Consider the following 14,199-nt stretch of genomic DNA (forward strand, 5'->3'; position numbering starts at 1 on the left):
TTTTCAAGTTTATTGTTCAGTGTTTTATTAAGGACACGCAAAGCAACTTATAAACTTATTACTTGTAAGTGTAAGTATATTTGTGAAAATCCCAGTTATTTCCTGTATTTGATATAACTTCATTATTATAAATGAATAACTTAATGACTTTAAACTGTAGTCCTGTGCAGTGAATTCATTGGAGCGAATGAAGGTGGGAAGCGATCATGTGTCAGAAGTGAAAGTGAAAGAATAAAAGTGTTCGGCCATTGAAGTCTCTGACTCACGGACATTTTCTCTAACAGACGAGGAAACGCATAAGACTGATCGACTCCTGTGTTTACTTGAGCCTGAAGTCACTTGAAACATCGCGTGAAAGATGCTGAACACATCGAGGAAGTGGCAGAGCCCGAGTGGAGGATTTTCTTTTGAAAACACGCGCAGGTGAGACGTTTCGATAAATGTCACAGGCCTGTAAACAGCGATTCTTATCTCTATGCGATTCGGTAAATGATAAAAACATAGACCTAATGTAGGCTATAAGAAACTCTCTCTCTCTCTTCTTTCTCTAAACACTCCCAATACTGTTATTTTAGATCAAACCGTCTCTAGGGAACACGCAACAATTTTAAACATGATACAACTCTGGACAATAATCCATTGCTTTAAATTGTAATGCATGTTTGCAGGATAAGAATCCCAAGGTTTATTTAAATCTGCGAAATTTCAAACATGATTTTGATGAGTGTGCATGGGCATAATGAAGCTGATAACTAACATGCCTAGACATATGTAAACAAGTCCAAATGTGTCTTTCATAGAAATGCTGTTCTGGAGACAAGCTTATGCGAGACGGGTTACAGTGCACCAAAAGCCAGGAAGACTGGCACCACCATCGCTGGCATCATATTTAAGGTCTGTCGTGTCAAATGGTAATATATGTGGTTATGTAAGTTGTGAATAAAATAATTCAGTCAGATCTCTAGATCAGTGTTTTTTGTTGTAAGGCACCCTTTGTAGAGTGCATCGCTTTGCAGCCCCCCAGTGAAAGACTTGTCGTCTTACCTTAGAATTGTCATAAACCAAAAGCTATTCAGCTATACTGTGCTGGAGCATCAATTCTTTTGGTTGGTGGTCTTGTTTTTCTAATGTTTGATAGCATAAACTTTGTTAAATATCTATATTTGATAAAATGTCACAAAATCTTTTTTTTCCCGGTCCCCAGTTTGGGAACCACTGCTCTAGATCATCAAATGTAAATACTGTAAATGTAACTCGTACAGTATAGTGTACAGTATAGTGGCTATAAGTGGAGTCAAGGGCTGGCGTATTTCTATTAGACAAACTTCTTTGGCAAAAAGGCAAACAACAGCATATTAGTTCATATGATTTGTTCTGAATATAAAAAAATGCATCGAAAAACTTGCAGGAAATAAAGCTAACACTGACTACAGTTTCATTTGTTGTATTTGTTAATAATTTGTCAACATGTTAAAACCATGCTAAAACCAATTATTGAGCAAGTACATGAAAGAACGGAGTATAAAACTGTGTCACTACCCTTGCAGGATTCACTACGGAAAGCTTGTAACTATGGTTGGTAATTTGCCCTATCGGGTCGTCTTTCCCGTAGCTCCCCTGTTGTGTTAATACAGACGGGTACAGTTTCATCGGTTGTTCTTACTCCCTTTGTTATGTTCATTATGATAAATGTAATTTGAGGCCTATTCGCACCGGATTAGTATTATCTGGGGACCTCATGTGATGTAGAATGACCTCCCCACATAAGTGGGGATAAGTAAAGCCTGTGATTTCACTCAAATACAGACTTATATCCCGGATATGATGGCAAGGCTTTGCATATAGTATATATAGTTGTATGATGTACAATGATTTATGACCGTACTTGTCAGCATTTAAGATCAGTTCAGGGATCTTCTGTCCATCTCGCATTACGATAGTTTCCATGAGAGATAACACAACGGGGGTATGGAAATGACCCAGCACCCAAAATAATAACAAAACACTTCAACACAGCCTCCATTTGCACTATTTGGGTCTATTTATGTCCTTATTTGTTTCGTGTCATATCATCTGCCATGTTATCTGTGTTTATTATGCGCTATTGATGTACAGTGAAGATTCTCACCGGTGAACTGTCACAGGCCACGACTCAAAACACCAGACTCATCCGCACAGTTGAGCAGTGCCGAATCAAAACTCGCGCAAAGAAAATACCTCCGCACATCACCTGCAGTAGCAATGACAAACTAAGATGGTGACAAGGAGGCCAACCCTATGTAGTGTCGCTTAAAGGAATGTTGAATTATATTCTAAAATGAAATGTGAAATATTTTAGGATGGAGTGATTTTAGGAGCAGACACCAGGGCCACGGACGATATGGTCGTTGCTGATAAGAACTGCATGAAGATCCACTACATTGCCCCCAAAATCTAGTGAGTGTATCACATCATTTGGTTTCTTATTGACCGACCTGATGTAGGGATGCACCGATACCAGTATCAGTATTGGGCCCGATGCCAAGCTCATGTACTCGTACTCGTAAAAATTCCCCGATACCACAGACCGATACCCGAATTTTGGCTTTGAAAATTTTTGATAAGCACATAAGATTGATTTATTTTTTCATAATATGAGTTGAAGTTGTTAAAGATTAAGATGCTGATATGTTCATTAGTCTCATTGTGTTGTTCTTAGAAAATTGCCACAAACAAAAAAAAACTAGCATCGGTGTCGGTATCGGTGAGTACCAGGGAAAAAGTATCGGTATCATACTCGATCCTTAAAAAGTGTTATCGGTGCATCCCTAACCTGACGTCTTGATCGAAAGTTGATTGTACCGCAACTGGCGACTTGAAGGTCTTGCTGTTATTGTTTTGTAGCTGTTGTGGTGCAGGTGTGGCCGCAGATGCTGAAGTCACAACACAGATGATGTCATCAAATGTGGAACTGCATTCGCTCAGCACCGGACGTCCTCCTCTCGTAGTCACCGTGACGCGGCAGCTTAAACAGATGCTGTTCAGGTAGTAAATTGTGCTGCCAAAATGATTAATACTTTGAGATTTAACTCGTTTTGCTGGTTTCATTCTTTTCAAATATTTTTTTCTGAGAAAGTGTGAAAGTAAAAATCTTGTATAACCAAAGCTGCATAACAAGCACTCAGTTGTGCTCTATAGTGGTTTGAATTATAAACTCAGCGCTCATTCAGAAATTGGTGCTGCAGTAGAGAGGTTATACAAGCTTTGTGTTATATGAGGAACGTTCATTGTTTCTTTTCATTCCGTAGGTATCAGGGGCACATCGGTTCCTCTCTTATCGTGGGAGGTGTGGATGTAAATGGTCCGCAGCTCTACAGCGTCTACCCACATGGCTCATATGATAAGCTTCCTTTCCTTACCATGGGTACGCTTTGTTATGTGTGTGTGCGCGTGCAGTTATGAAATATCTAGTTCATTTACGTCAATATATTGTTGAATATTAACAGTTTAACAGAATGGCATTGATATTTCAGGGTCTGGAGCGGCTGCTGCTGTTTCAGTATTTGAAGATCGATATAAGCCAAACATGGAGGTGAGACTTGTTTTTTTTTACTGTTAATGCACAATAGTTTCGATTTGATTTTATGTAATGTTGCTGCAGTAGATCACCCAAAAATGAATATTCTGTCATAAATCATGTTGTTTCTATCATATATGACTTATTAACAGCTGTGGAACAAAACACAAGAAAAAATCGACAAATGCCTATAACAAAATCTGAAAACCATGTTCTTGTTTTAAAAGTTTCACTACAATAAATCTACAGTGATAATATTTTGAGTTGTTGGGTCAGATTTGCCTGGAAACCACAGGATCGTGTCACACTTCCTTGAGTCTTTATTGCATTGATTTCAATTACTTTGTCATTTAGAGCGACACAGAGCAGATATAACATTCTTCATGAAACTGCTGAAAAGTGTCATTTTGCAATAACAAACACTGTTTAAATGATTGAAGAGCCTTATGGTCTGCAGAGAACCCTAAAAGACTGGAAGACCTAAAGGATGTGTAGATGTTGCAGACCTAATAAGCATCAACATTACTCTAAAGATCCTTGAATGCTTGCGGTTCCTGAAAACTCTTTTATTAGGAAATGATGTCAGTTTAAAACTTTTACCTGCCAGAAGTCCTATCCTGTTTTCTGACCTTTATCTCCAGTAATATCGTTAATTTGATCAAATTGATGTAATATTCCAGTAGTTACACGTTTACAAAATCTTGAATATCCACTGAACCTGGAACTGCCCTTAATATCCTTCGTCTTTCGTACATTTAAAAGTACATTTATACCATTTTTAGAATCCCAATCCTCAATCGTACACTTTCTGTTCCTGTTTGTCAAACCCATATGTACATCAACTGTATGGAATGAACAGCTGGAGGAAGGAAAGCAGCTGATGAGAGATGCCATCACTGCAGGAATCTTTTGTGATCTGGGATCTGGCAGCAATGTAGACCTGTGTGTCATCACTGAGAAAGGTGTCGATTATCTGAGGGGATACGACCAGCCCGCTCAGAAAGGACAGAAGTAAGACACACAGGCCAATGCCTTATGCCATACAGAACTAATCATTTCTTTAAAATATTTAATTATGACTATTGTGAAAAATGTCATTAATAATAAAAAATTTGAATTTAACGTGCATTAACCTTCTGAATTTACATTACACTTGTTTTAATAACGGCTTATTTTTATTTTCCAATGCAACAGGGAAGGCACATACAGATACAAGCCAGGCACTACAGCAGTTCTCACAGAGACTGTAACTCCATTAACACTGGATCTTGTGGAAGAATCGGTTCAGGTGATGGACACAGAATAAGCCAGGAGCATCTGTGCTTGATCAGTCCTTCATTTAAAACAAAATATCATTTTATACAGTTTGCTTGGTAACATTAAAGATCCTTTGCTCTGGCGTTTCTTGCTCTTTATTTATAGCCATGCACAAAAAATGGGTATCATGGTAACACGATGGCAGGAAAGCATACATAAATGCCTGCTATATTTAATCTCAGTTTATCATAGGCTCGTTGGAATGCTTGATTCTGATTGGCCAGTCACAACATTTGCAGGTTCATAATTCCCAGATAACAAACTCTCAAATTAAATATAAGTATGTCTTTTAATTACATAGATGACATTATATTTACAAATGATTAAACCAATTTGTCTGTTTGTGATGTTTGAACGTTGTTTCTTTCGCGAAATTTAAATCCACGAGACTGCAAGTCCACATTAAGTGCACCATTTGGGACAGGGCCTCCCCTCTCGAAACTTCTAATAGGTACTCTTTATAGCGCCTGATTGCAATTCTTACCACATTGCATTACGAATTATGTTGCTAGAACTCATAAAATAGTACAAAATCGAGGCTATGGCATGAGAAATCAAACAAACCATGTTCTTAAGGTTTTAGTTACTTACTATAATAAAACCATGGTCATTCAAAAAGAATGATATTTTTTTATCGTTAAGTAGATGTTGATCCAGAAATTCTGGTATGTATGTTACATCAATCTTATGTGTTCATATGTTCTTCATAAACGTACATTTTAAAATGTCACTTAAATAATTGTATTTTACCCATAGCTCACAAGAAGCTAACGCAGCAGTGCTGCTCAGACTAACCGAGAAGGTCTTTCTGCAGAACTGCACTTGCACTCTCAGACACATTTGCTTCCTGTGCAAGTTGACGTCAGTTGGCGTCGACACCTGACGGCATCTTTAGGCGTTAAACAGCTGTGGCCTGGTGGTTAGAGTGTTGGTCTTGTGATCAGAAGGTTGCCGGTTCTAATCTCAGTGCCAGCAGGTCATGACTGAAGGGCCCTTGAGCAAGACACTTTACCCCTGATTGCTCTGCAGTAATGTGTCACTGTAGAAAACTACTTGTAAGTCGCTTCTGCCAAATGAATAAATGTAAATGTAAATCTAAACTAAAATTGCTTCAAACACAAATCAAAATGAACCAGCACAGGATAGACAACACCAGGGCATTAAGTAAGGGGACAAATCAAGGAAATTGGGATTATATTTTGAGATTATAGAATGTTTTTTACAGTATGTAGGAAGATTCTAGGCTATGTAGAAAACGACTTTGTTACGGATGTAACCTCAGTTCCCTGATGGAGAGAACAAGAGATTGTGTTGAGACTGACGAAATGGGGTTTGATTTGAGAACCTATCATCTCCGATTACACTTTTAAAAGGCCAATGACCGTCGTGAGACAGGTTAGTTTTATCCTACTGATGCCCTGTTGTTGCGACAGTAATCCTGCTCAGTACGAGAAGAACCGTAGGTTCGGACATCTGGTTAGTGCGCTTGGCTGAGGAGCCAATGGTGCGAGGCTACCGTCTGCGGGATTACGACTGAATTCCTCGAAGTCAGAATCCCTCCTGAAGGCAACGATATTGCAGCGGCGATAGATTTCTAGCAACTCATTTAACCAAGATGATACGTAGATTATGTTTGGGGTCTATGAGCTGCTAACATCTCACTCCTGGTCCTGCTTGACCTTAGTGCTGCGTTCGATACCGTAGACCATAACATACTTCTAGATCGCTTACACAATTATACCTGTATTGAGGGACAGGCACTACAATGGTTTAGATCTTACTTGTCAGACAGACATCAATTTGTCCATTTAAATCTAACCCAATTAAAATGATGGATTACCTCAGGGATCGGTTCTGGGACCCGTGCTGTTCTCCATATACATGCTGCCCCTCGGAAACATTATTAAAAAACATGGAATTAGCTTCCATTGCTATGCAGATGATACTCAGCTATATATCTCATCAAGACCAGATGATTCCTCCCAGCTATCCAAATTGACAGAGTGCATTGAAGATATACAACATTGGATGACCTGTAATTTCCTTCTTTTAAATTTAATAAAACAGAAATATTACTTATCGGACCAAAGACACGTAAAACAAATATTTCTGATTATAAACTGCAAGTTGAAGGATATACTGTTACTCCAGCAAATACAGTAAAAGATCTAGGCGTTATATTAGACAGCAACCTGTCATTTAGAAATCACATCTCAAATGTCACAAAAACAGCCTTTTTCCACCTAAGAAATGTTGCCAAATGATGAAATATTCTGTGTGTTGCTGACGCGGAGAAGCTTATTCATGCATTTATGACCTCAAGACTTGACTACTGTAATGTGCTACTAAGTGTTTGTCCTTCATCACCAATAAACAAACTACAGTTAGTTCAGAACGCAGCTGTCAGAGTTCTAACCAGGTCCAGAAAATACCATCACATAACCCCAATGTTATCAACCCTTCACTGGCTACACATTAAGTATCGTATTGACTTTAAAGTTCTTTTAATCACTTATAAAGCCTTAAAGGGTTTAGCCCCTACCTACCTACCTAACAGAGCTTCTATCACACTACAACCCATCACGCTCTCTAAGATCTCAAAACTCAGGACTTTTGATAACACTTAGAATAACTAAATCCACCAAAGGGGGTCGAGCTTTCTCATACGTAGCACCTAAACTCTGGAATAGCCTTCCTGATATTATTCCAGGATCAGACACACTCGCCCAATTTAAATCTAGATTAAAGATGCATCTTTTCAGCCAAGCATTCACTTCATGCAAAATATGATAAATAAACCACCAGGAGATGCTGACATTAGATATTATTTACTAGAATAATTTGATTTATTATATAACACACCATGTAGTGTGTTTTACCCTTTCTTGGGTTTTTCGTTTTTCCCCTGTAAAGCTGCTTTGGAACAATGCAAATTGTGAAAGACGCTATATAAATAAAATTAACTCTTTTCATATTAGTTTTATTAAACTCTTAGAAGTTTTCTTACTGAATATCCAATCAGCTTCCACATGCAAAACATATGCTGCATGACAAAGACAATTAACTTTCCCTCCAAAGGTCACATCTGTATGATGTGACATCCTTACAGCTTAAAAGAGACCACCGTCTCTTCCGTCCGGGCGGTGCTTTCTCTCTTTTCTCTTCACCCAGACCCCTAAATTTGTGCCAGTCTGCCGCCTCGTCTTTCCAGATAGAGACACTCTGCATCAACTGGTTCTCTCTGATCACATCCAACCAAGATCTACTGGAGCCTCCACAAACTGCATCAGGACGTTTCTTTATTGCAAGACATGCAAGTATCATACTTAGTCTTATTAATGGATGCATAGAGCATCATTAATCATTTTGACAAAGGTGCTTTACAAGTAAGAAACTGATGTTTTGTTCAGGCTATTGATCTTCTGAATATCAAATACTCCAATAAATTAAAAGTGTTACAAAGACACTATTGGTGGAGAATAGTGTTAAAATAATACTGTTCCTCATTGAATCCCCTACATGGGGTAGGTACCAGACCTCATCTTACTGTGCTGCTTCCATCTTGTTGAGTTTGAGCACCATTGTGAGCGCCATTGGGTTTTACCTCTGGGCTGTAACGATCTCAGTCTGCGGCAGCTGATGGGGTTGACCATACTGCAACTGAAGAGCTTGCATTGCCGCGGTGTAGGGATATGGATGGTGGTGACAGGACTGGCCAATCATCTAGGCTTCAGGTAATTTGAGGTGTTCTAACAAAATGTGGTTCTCATCCAGCTACACATGAGGTTCGAGGTGGTTGTCAAGAGCAAGCTTGTGGTTTGCGAATTCCCTCTCATTGTTCTTGACAAAATCCGTATTTTTTGGCTGGGGAGCAGCGTGCAAAGGGCGGTGAAGGATCAGTTGCGTTGTTAATGTTATTAACAACGCAAGGTTGTGGGTTCGATCCCAGGGGATTGCAGATACCTATGTATAAATGTAAAGGATAATGCATTGTAAGTTGCTTTGGATAAAAGCGTCTGCCAAATGCATAAATTTAAATATTTAAATTTAGATGATTCTAATGATTTTAGACAGTTCATCATGATCTACGGTAGAAAATAATAGCAATTTACTGAACTCTTCAAGTAGTCACCCACGTAGAAATTTAGCTTAACGGATTGAATCACATGAGCTGGAATCTCTAATTGATTGTCATCTGCAGTTTTTCTTAGTGAATTACTTGCACAGCTAGGAGAGAAAACTGCCCCAAACAGGTGTACAAGTCTCTCAGAGAAGTTTCCATCTGGCCACCAAAGAAAGGAATGAAAATATCTGTCCTCTTCAGACACCTTTACTTGCTGGACCATGGCCTGAATGTCACCCATGAAAGCAACACGTTCTTGTCTGAAGCGAGCGAGCACTCCCAGCAATTGGCTGGTCAGGTTAGTCAGAAGTTTGTTGTTCAACGATGTTCCCTGAAAGGTGGATCCACAGTCAAACACTACACGAACAGATCCATTTCTTGGATGGTGAACACCATGATGAGGGATGTACCATACTTTTCCAATTTCACAGTGCAGCTGTTCTTGAGGTACTTGTTCTGCATAGCCCTTGCTGATGAAATCATTCATGTATTCTGCATATTCCTGGTGGAAAACACGGTTGTTAAGAAACCTTTTCTTTAAACCAAGGACCCGTTGCTTTGCCACAGCAAAGTTGTTAGGCAGATAGATTTCTTAAAGGGCAACTTCAAACTATATTTTACATCTTGCAATACTGCTGAATGCTCCATAATTTCCATGAACCTGTTGTCCTCCCCTGACATTTCCTTCTCCATACTTACATTAAAATCATGATTGTATTGATCGATTAACATTTTTTCCAATTTCCACAAAGAAATCTGATTCACTGTAGCAGTTAGAAGGCGCCATTCCTAAGGCACTACTGTTTCTAATCAGTGGGCCATTGACAACCCCTCCTAACACTGTCCTAACAGCGTATGGACCACTCCCACAGCTGTTGACAATCTCCCAGGATTCCAATATCTTGGGGAATTGGTACCAATCAACAAGTCAACATTTGCCTTTATGTTTGGAATGTGCACCTTTGATAGGTAAGGAAATTTTGCCAAATCTTCAGATGTTAACAAACTTTCAGTCCTAACTGGCATTGTCTGCTGTGTAAGCACATCAGGAAGATTCAAGGAGTAAACTGGAACTATAGCTTGCTGCCCCATTGTACTGAGCAAGAATTTCACCTGTTTGCCTGAAATATTCAGCCTTTGCATAAGCCCATCTGAACAAAATGTAGCGGAGCTCCCTGGATCCAAGACTGCATATGATTTTATGACCTTGTTTCCTTTAATGGATTCAACTTGTACTGGGAGAATGGAGAATGCACATCATTTTTTCCGACCCCTGAATGCCAACATGTTTTGGAAGAAACAAATTTATTATCAGACGCTGATTATTTGACAGCTGCTGGTTGCTTTTTAATGTGAAGTACTGTTGGGTGAGTTTGATGACAAACTTTGCAATTTAGTCGCCCTTTACACTCCTTGCTCATGTGTCCAATACACAAGCATGCAAAGCAAACTCCCTTTTCCCCAAGAAAGCATATCTTCTCCTTATGCGTTTTTGCATTAAACTGATCACTACTACATTTCGTTACACTGTACTTGTATGTGTGTAATGACAATAAATTGAATCCAATCCAATCACACTCCTCCAATTGGTGATTATCAGAACTGCATAAGCAATCAGCCTTTTTGAAGTCTGATATTGAACTCCCAACACCTAAACATGAGTCTATGTTTGCTACTGTAGTGACAAACGTATTTCATTTCATTCTTTCCTTGGACTGTAACTTGAATCTGGTCAGTGTCTTGACTCCAGTGACACCAAATGATGACTCTTGAATATCACAAAACAAAGGGTCAGAAAGAATCTGAACATGGCGGTCTATGAATGCAACAAGATCAACAAAGTTAGCTCGTCTTTTACATGTTTCCATTATGTTATAGGCTTTTATTCTCCAGTTATCCCTAGCATTACTGGAGAGCATATCCAATTCTTGCATGTACTGAAGCTCCCCCATGGCATTGCAACAGCAACGCAAAAATAAAGCATAAGTTTGTAGTGATTAGAGTTTCCAAACTAGAAACGTTTCAATGTAAGCAGTGGACATTTTTTATTAATTGCCAAAATAACATTTGCTGACAACTACGTACCAGGTCTTGTGGCTGTCCATTAGTAAATTGTTCCAAGTAAAACAAAAAATCTGCTTTACTGGCCTTTTCTTTGAAAGATTTTTTAAAGTATCTATATTGAAGAGAGTCTCCATCAAATATACTGTAGGAATATCTCTTGGTGGCAGCAACATTGAATGCTGTTGTTGAAGCAATGCACTTGCAATCTCCTTTTGCCTATAAAGGTTTCAAATACTCCATCAGGACCAGTTGCAGCAGAGACTGTTGGTTGCTTGTTTTGTACTTGAAAACGTGTATGCTGTGATGTTCTTTGTATAACTGTTGCCTGCCATTGAATATTGAAAGCATGCTGGTGATTTGTAGTAATGCTACCTGTTTTAGGTCGCACATCAACTCTTTGTCCAGGTGGTAATGAGCTTGTTGAACTGATTTCCCTGCATCAAGTTTGTATTCCTTTGCCATAGGGTTTAAGCCATTTCCAGATTTCCGTTTGTCTTCTTGCTTGCTGGGTAGGAATTCATGACACTTTACAGATCCTTGAGAAGAGCCCTTTTTTCAAATGTCTTTAACACTTCCAGTTAGCAATAGATGCAGCTAGTGCAGAGCACTCAGGGGTAAGGTTCCTTCCTCAAGGGCACTTCAGTCATGACCTGCTGGCACTGAGATTAGAACCTTCTGATCACAATCCCAACGCTCTAACCACCAGGCCACAGCTGACCCATATCAATAATATCAACATCAGCATTCTCTTTTAAACCCATTACCTTAATTACTCAAACCCCACTGTTTTGCAACAGTAATGCACTCATCATTAAACATAATTTTTGCATTAAACCCAGTTTCATGTTTTTTCCTGTTCATCTGGTGACTGTAAACCCAACAAAGACTTGTGCATGCTTCTTGCATTATCATATAACTCAATGAGCTCTTTAAGGGCACTTTGTATAAGTAATGTGTTACCAATTTTAATATAACCTTGCAATGATTTTATTATGCTATCTGCTTTATACAGCTTGGCTTTTCTGGCAACTTGCAATTTGTCCAATCTGCTAATGCTTTAAATGTAAGCATAATCACTTGTTTTTCAGTTTGTACCTCCACATAACTAACCACACTGTTAGTTTTACTAATAGCTGACGCAACATATACGTCAGTTTTATCTCTTGTCCCTGTCGCTCCTGGGGCTCCAGTCTCCGTTCCCTCGTCTCGTCGGTGCATACCCCCAGGCGCTGTAAGGGGTGATGGGGGTATGTGGTGAGGAAGGCGGGACGAGAGCCATGAGGCAGGGCCGGGGGCGTGAGAGATAGTTGCAATCAGCTGTGCGCGCACCAGTCCCGCATCTCTCACAGAGGAGATCGGGAGCTTAAAAGGACGACCGGCAGGACTGTTGACGAGAGAGGACCGGGCCTGGACATGTGTTAAGTTTGTGTGTATGTTTTATGGCCGGCAGTCGACCGTGAGGTGGCTGCCGGTCTTTACTTCTTTGTTTATTGTTTGTTTAATTAAAGTTTTATTGTTTAAATGTTCGCCGGTTCCCGCCTCCTTCCTTCCCTTCTATGGAACTTTATTACAATAATGTAGGAGCTAAGTCTAATACTTTAGGCTACTGAGTTGTTTGATCCCGGGATTTTCGGTTTACCCGCTTTCCTCATCCACTGTTGTTTGCCTCTTTGTTTCATCTCCATAAAGAACAAACAGACCATTTCCTGTGTGCATCAACATATATATTACTGGCTCTACCACACCAACGTGTGTATTCCGATTATATCAAATGTACTTACAAACATAAAAAGCTTACAATATCCGTGGGCTGCTTGCGTTGTTTCACTTTGCATTTGCGGTAAAAACCTTTTTGCCCTTCTGGGTCTCACACCTGCCTTACAAAAGTAGCTAGGTCACTTAAATACAAAATGTACCACCGTGTTAACAGCGCCACTCAGTGGTTAAACAAGAAATAACACACCTTAACACAGTTTGGCTCCTACAATTATTTTACAATAAAATGCATTTTGTTAAATCAAACTTTCTGTCTGTTAACATGAGTTAATGCAGAATGAGCTCACACGAAACAATGATTGACTGTATTTGTATCAACCAACATTAACAAAAATCAATAAATGCTGTTAATAACACATATAGCTCATGACAGCTCGTGTTAGTTAATTCATCAACTTAACTCTTACTGTAAAGTCTCACCAAAGATATTGATATTTAATAGTGTAAAAGGCTCTTTGTTTCTTGTCTCTCAGGACTAAAACACTACAATAAACTGATATTACAGGATCATTAAAGCGATTGCTTGTTGTACATTTGCTTCTTTCATTTGTTAGTTTTGAAGTAAACGTCTTATCAATGTGAAACACTAAAATTGTATTTGTAGTTTATCTTGGCAATTTGCTTCATTCAAATGACTTTACTAAAGGAGAAAACAGACACACCTGTTTTCTCAAGCACACAACCAGGAAACTGCATTCAGGAAAAGTGAAAGTAAAAGTGTTCTTGAGTTGACGTGTGTGTTTGTGGTAAAATGGCAGAAGGTTTTTCAGAGGATCACTTCATGTGTTCAGTGTGTCTGGATCTACTGAAGGATCCAGTGACTGTTCCCTGTGGACACACTTACTGTATGAGATGCATCACAGACTGCTGGAATCAGGACGATCAGACGGGAATCTACAGCTGTCCTCAGTGCAGACAAACCTTCAGCCCTCGGCCTGTTCTAGGGAAGAATGTGATGGTTGCTGAAATGGTGGAGAAACTGAAGAAGACCAAACTTTCTGATGTCTGTTACGCTGAAGCTGGAGATGTGGAGTGTGACGTCTGTACTGGAAGAAAACACAAAGCCATCAAATCCTGTCTGATGTGTCTGAAGTCTTACTGTCAAACTCATCTTGAACGTCATGAGGAATTTCTCTCTGGAAATTCACACAAAATAGTGAATGTGACTAGAAAACTGAAGGAGATGATCTGCCCTCAACATCAGAAGCTTCTGGAGGTTTTCTGTCGTACTGATCAGCAGTGCATTTGTTTGATGTGTTTGATGGATAAACATAAAAACCACGACACAGTTTCAGCGGAAGCACAGAGGACGGATGCAGAGGTCTGAACTGAAATCACACACTGTTGAAGACTCTTAATGTTC

General features: G+C 39.3%; 2 protein-coding genes across 2 annotated transcripts in view; both read left to right on the plus strand.

Annotated features, from left to right (window-relative positions):
- The first annotated feature begins 213 nt into the window (after nt 1–213).
- psmb10 (proteasome 20S subunit beta 10) lies at nt 214–4,956 on the plus strand. Its single transcript, XM_079484751.1, has 8 exons — nt 214–423; nt 801–894; nt 2,339–2,436; nt 2,884–3,024; nt 3,288–3,403; nt 3,513–3,571; nt 4,416–4,567; nt 4,751–4,956. Exons 1-8 carry the CDS (start codon nt 359–361, stop codon nt 4,860–4,862), a joined length of 837 nt encoding a protein of 278 aa, XP_079340877.1. The 5' UTR covers nt 214–358; the 3' UTR covers nt 4,863–4,956.
- Nucleotides 4,957–13,555: 8,599 nt separating this feature from the next.
- The window catches only part of LOC306910083 (tripartite motif-containing protein 16-like), an 11,377-nt gene continuing 10,733 nt past the window's right edge, over nt 13,556–14,199 (plus strand). Inside the window, exon 1 of the mRNA XM_079484306.1 lies at nt 13,556–14,157. Within this exon, the coding sequence (XP_079340432.1) occupies nt 13,588–14,157 (570 nt within the window). The 5' untranslated portion in view covers nt 13,556–13,587. The remainder of the gene's footprint in view (nt 14,158–14,199) is intronic.

The sequence above is a fragment of the Barbatula barbatula genome, assembly GCF_947034865.1.
Source record: "Barbatula barbatula genome assembly, chromosome: 21".
In the NCBI taxonomy this organism is placed as follows: domain Eukaryota; kingdom Metazoa; phylum Chordata; class Actinopteri; order Cypriniformes; family Nemacheilidae; genus Barbatula; species Barbatula barbatula.

Coding starts and splice junctions, on each gene's coding strand:
- psmb10 (XM_079484751.1), top strand. CDS start 359: ATGCTGAACACATCGAGGAAGTGGCAGAGCCCGAGTGGAGGATTTTCT. Junction 2,437..2,883: donor TACATTGCCCCCAAAATCTA/GTGAGTGTATCA, acceptor ATTGTTTTGTAG/CTGTTGTGGTGCAGGTGTGG. Junction 3,572..4,415: donor GATATAAGCCAAACATGGAG/GTGAGACTTGTT, acceptor TGGAATGAACAG/CTGGAGGAAGGAAAGCAGCT.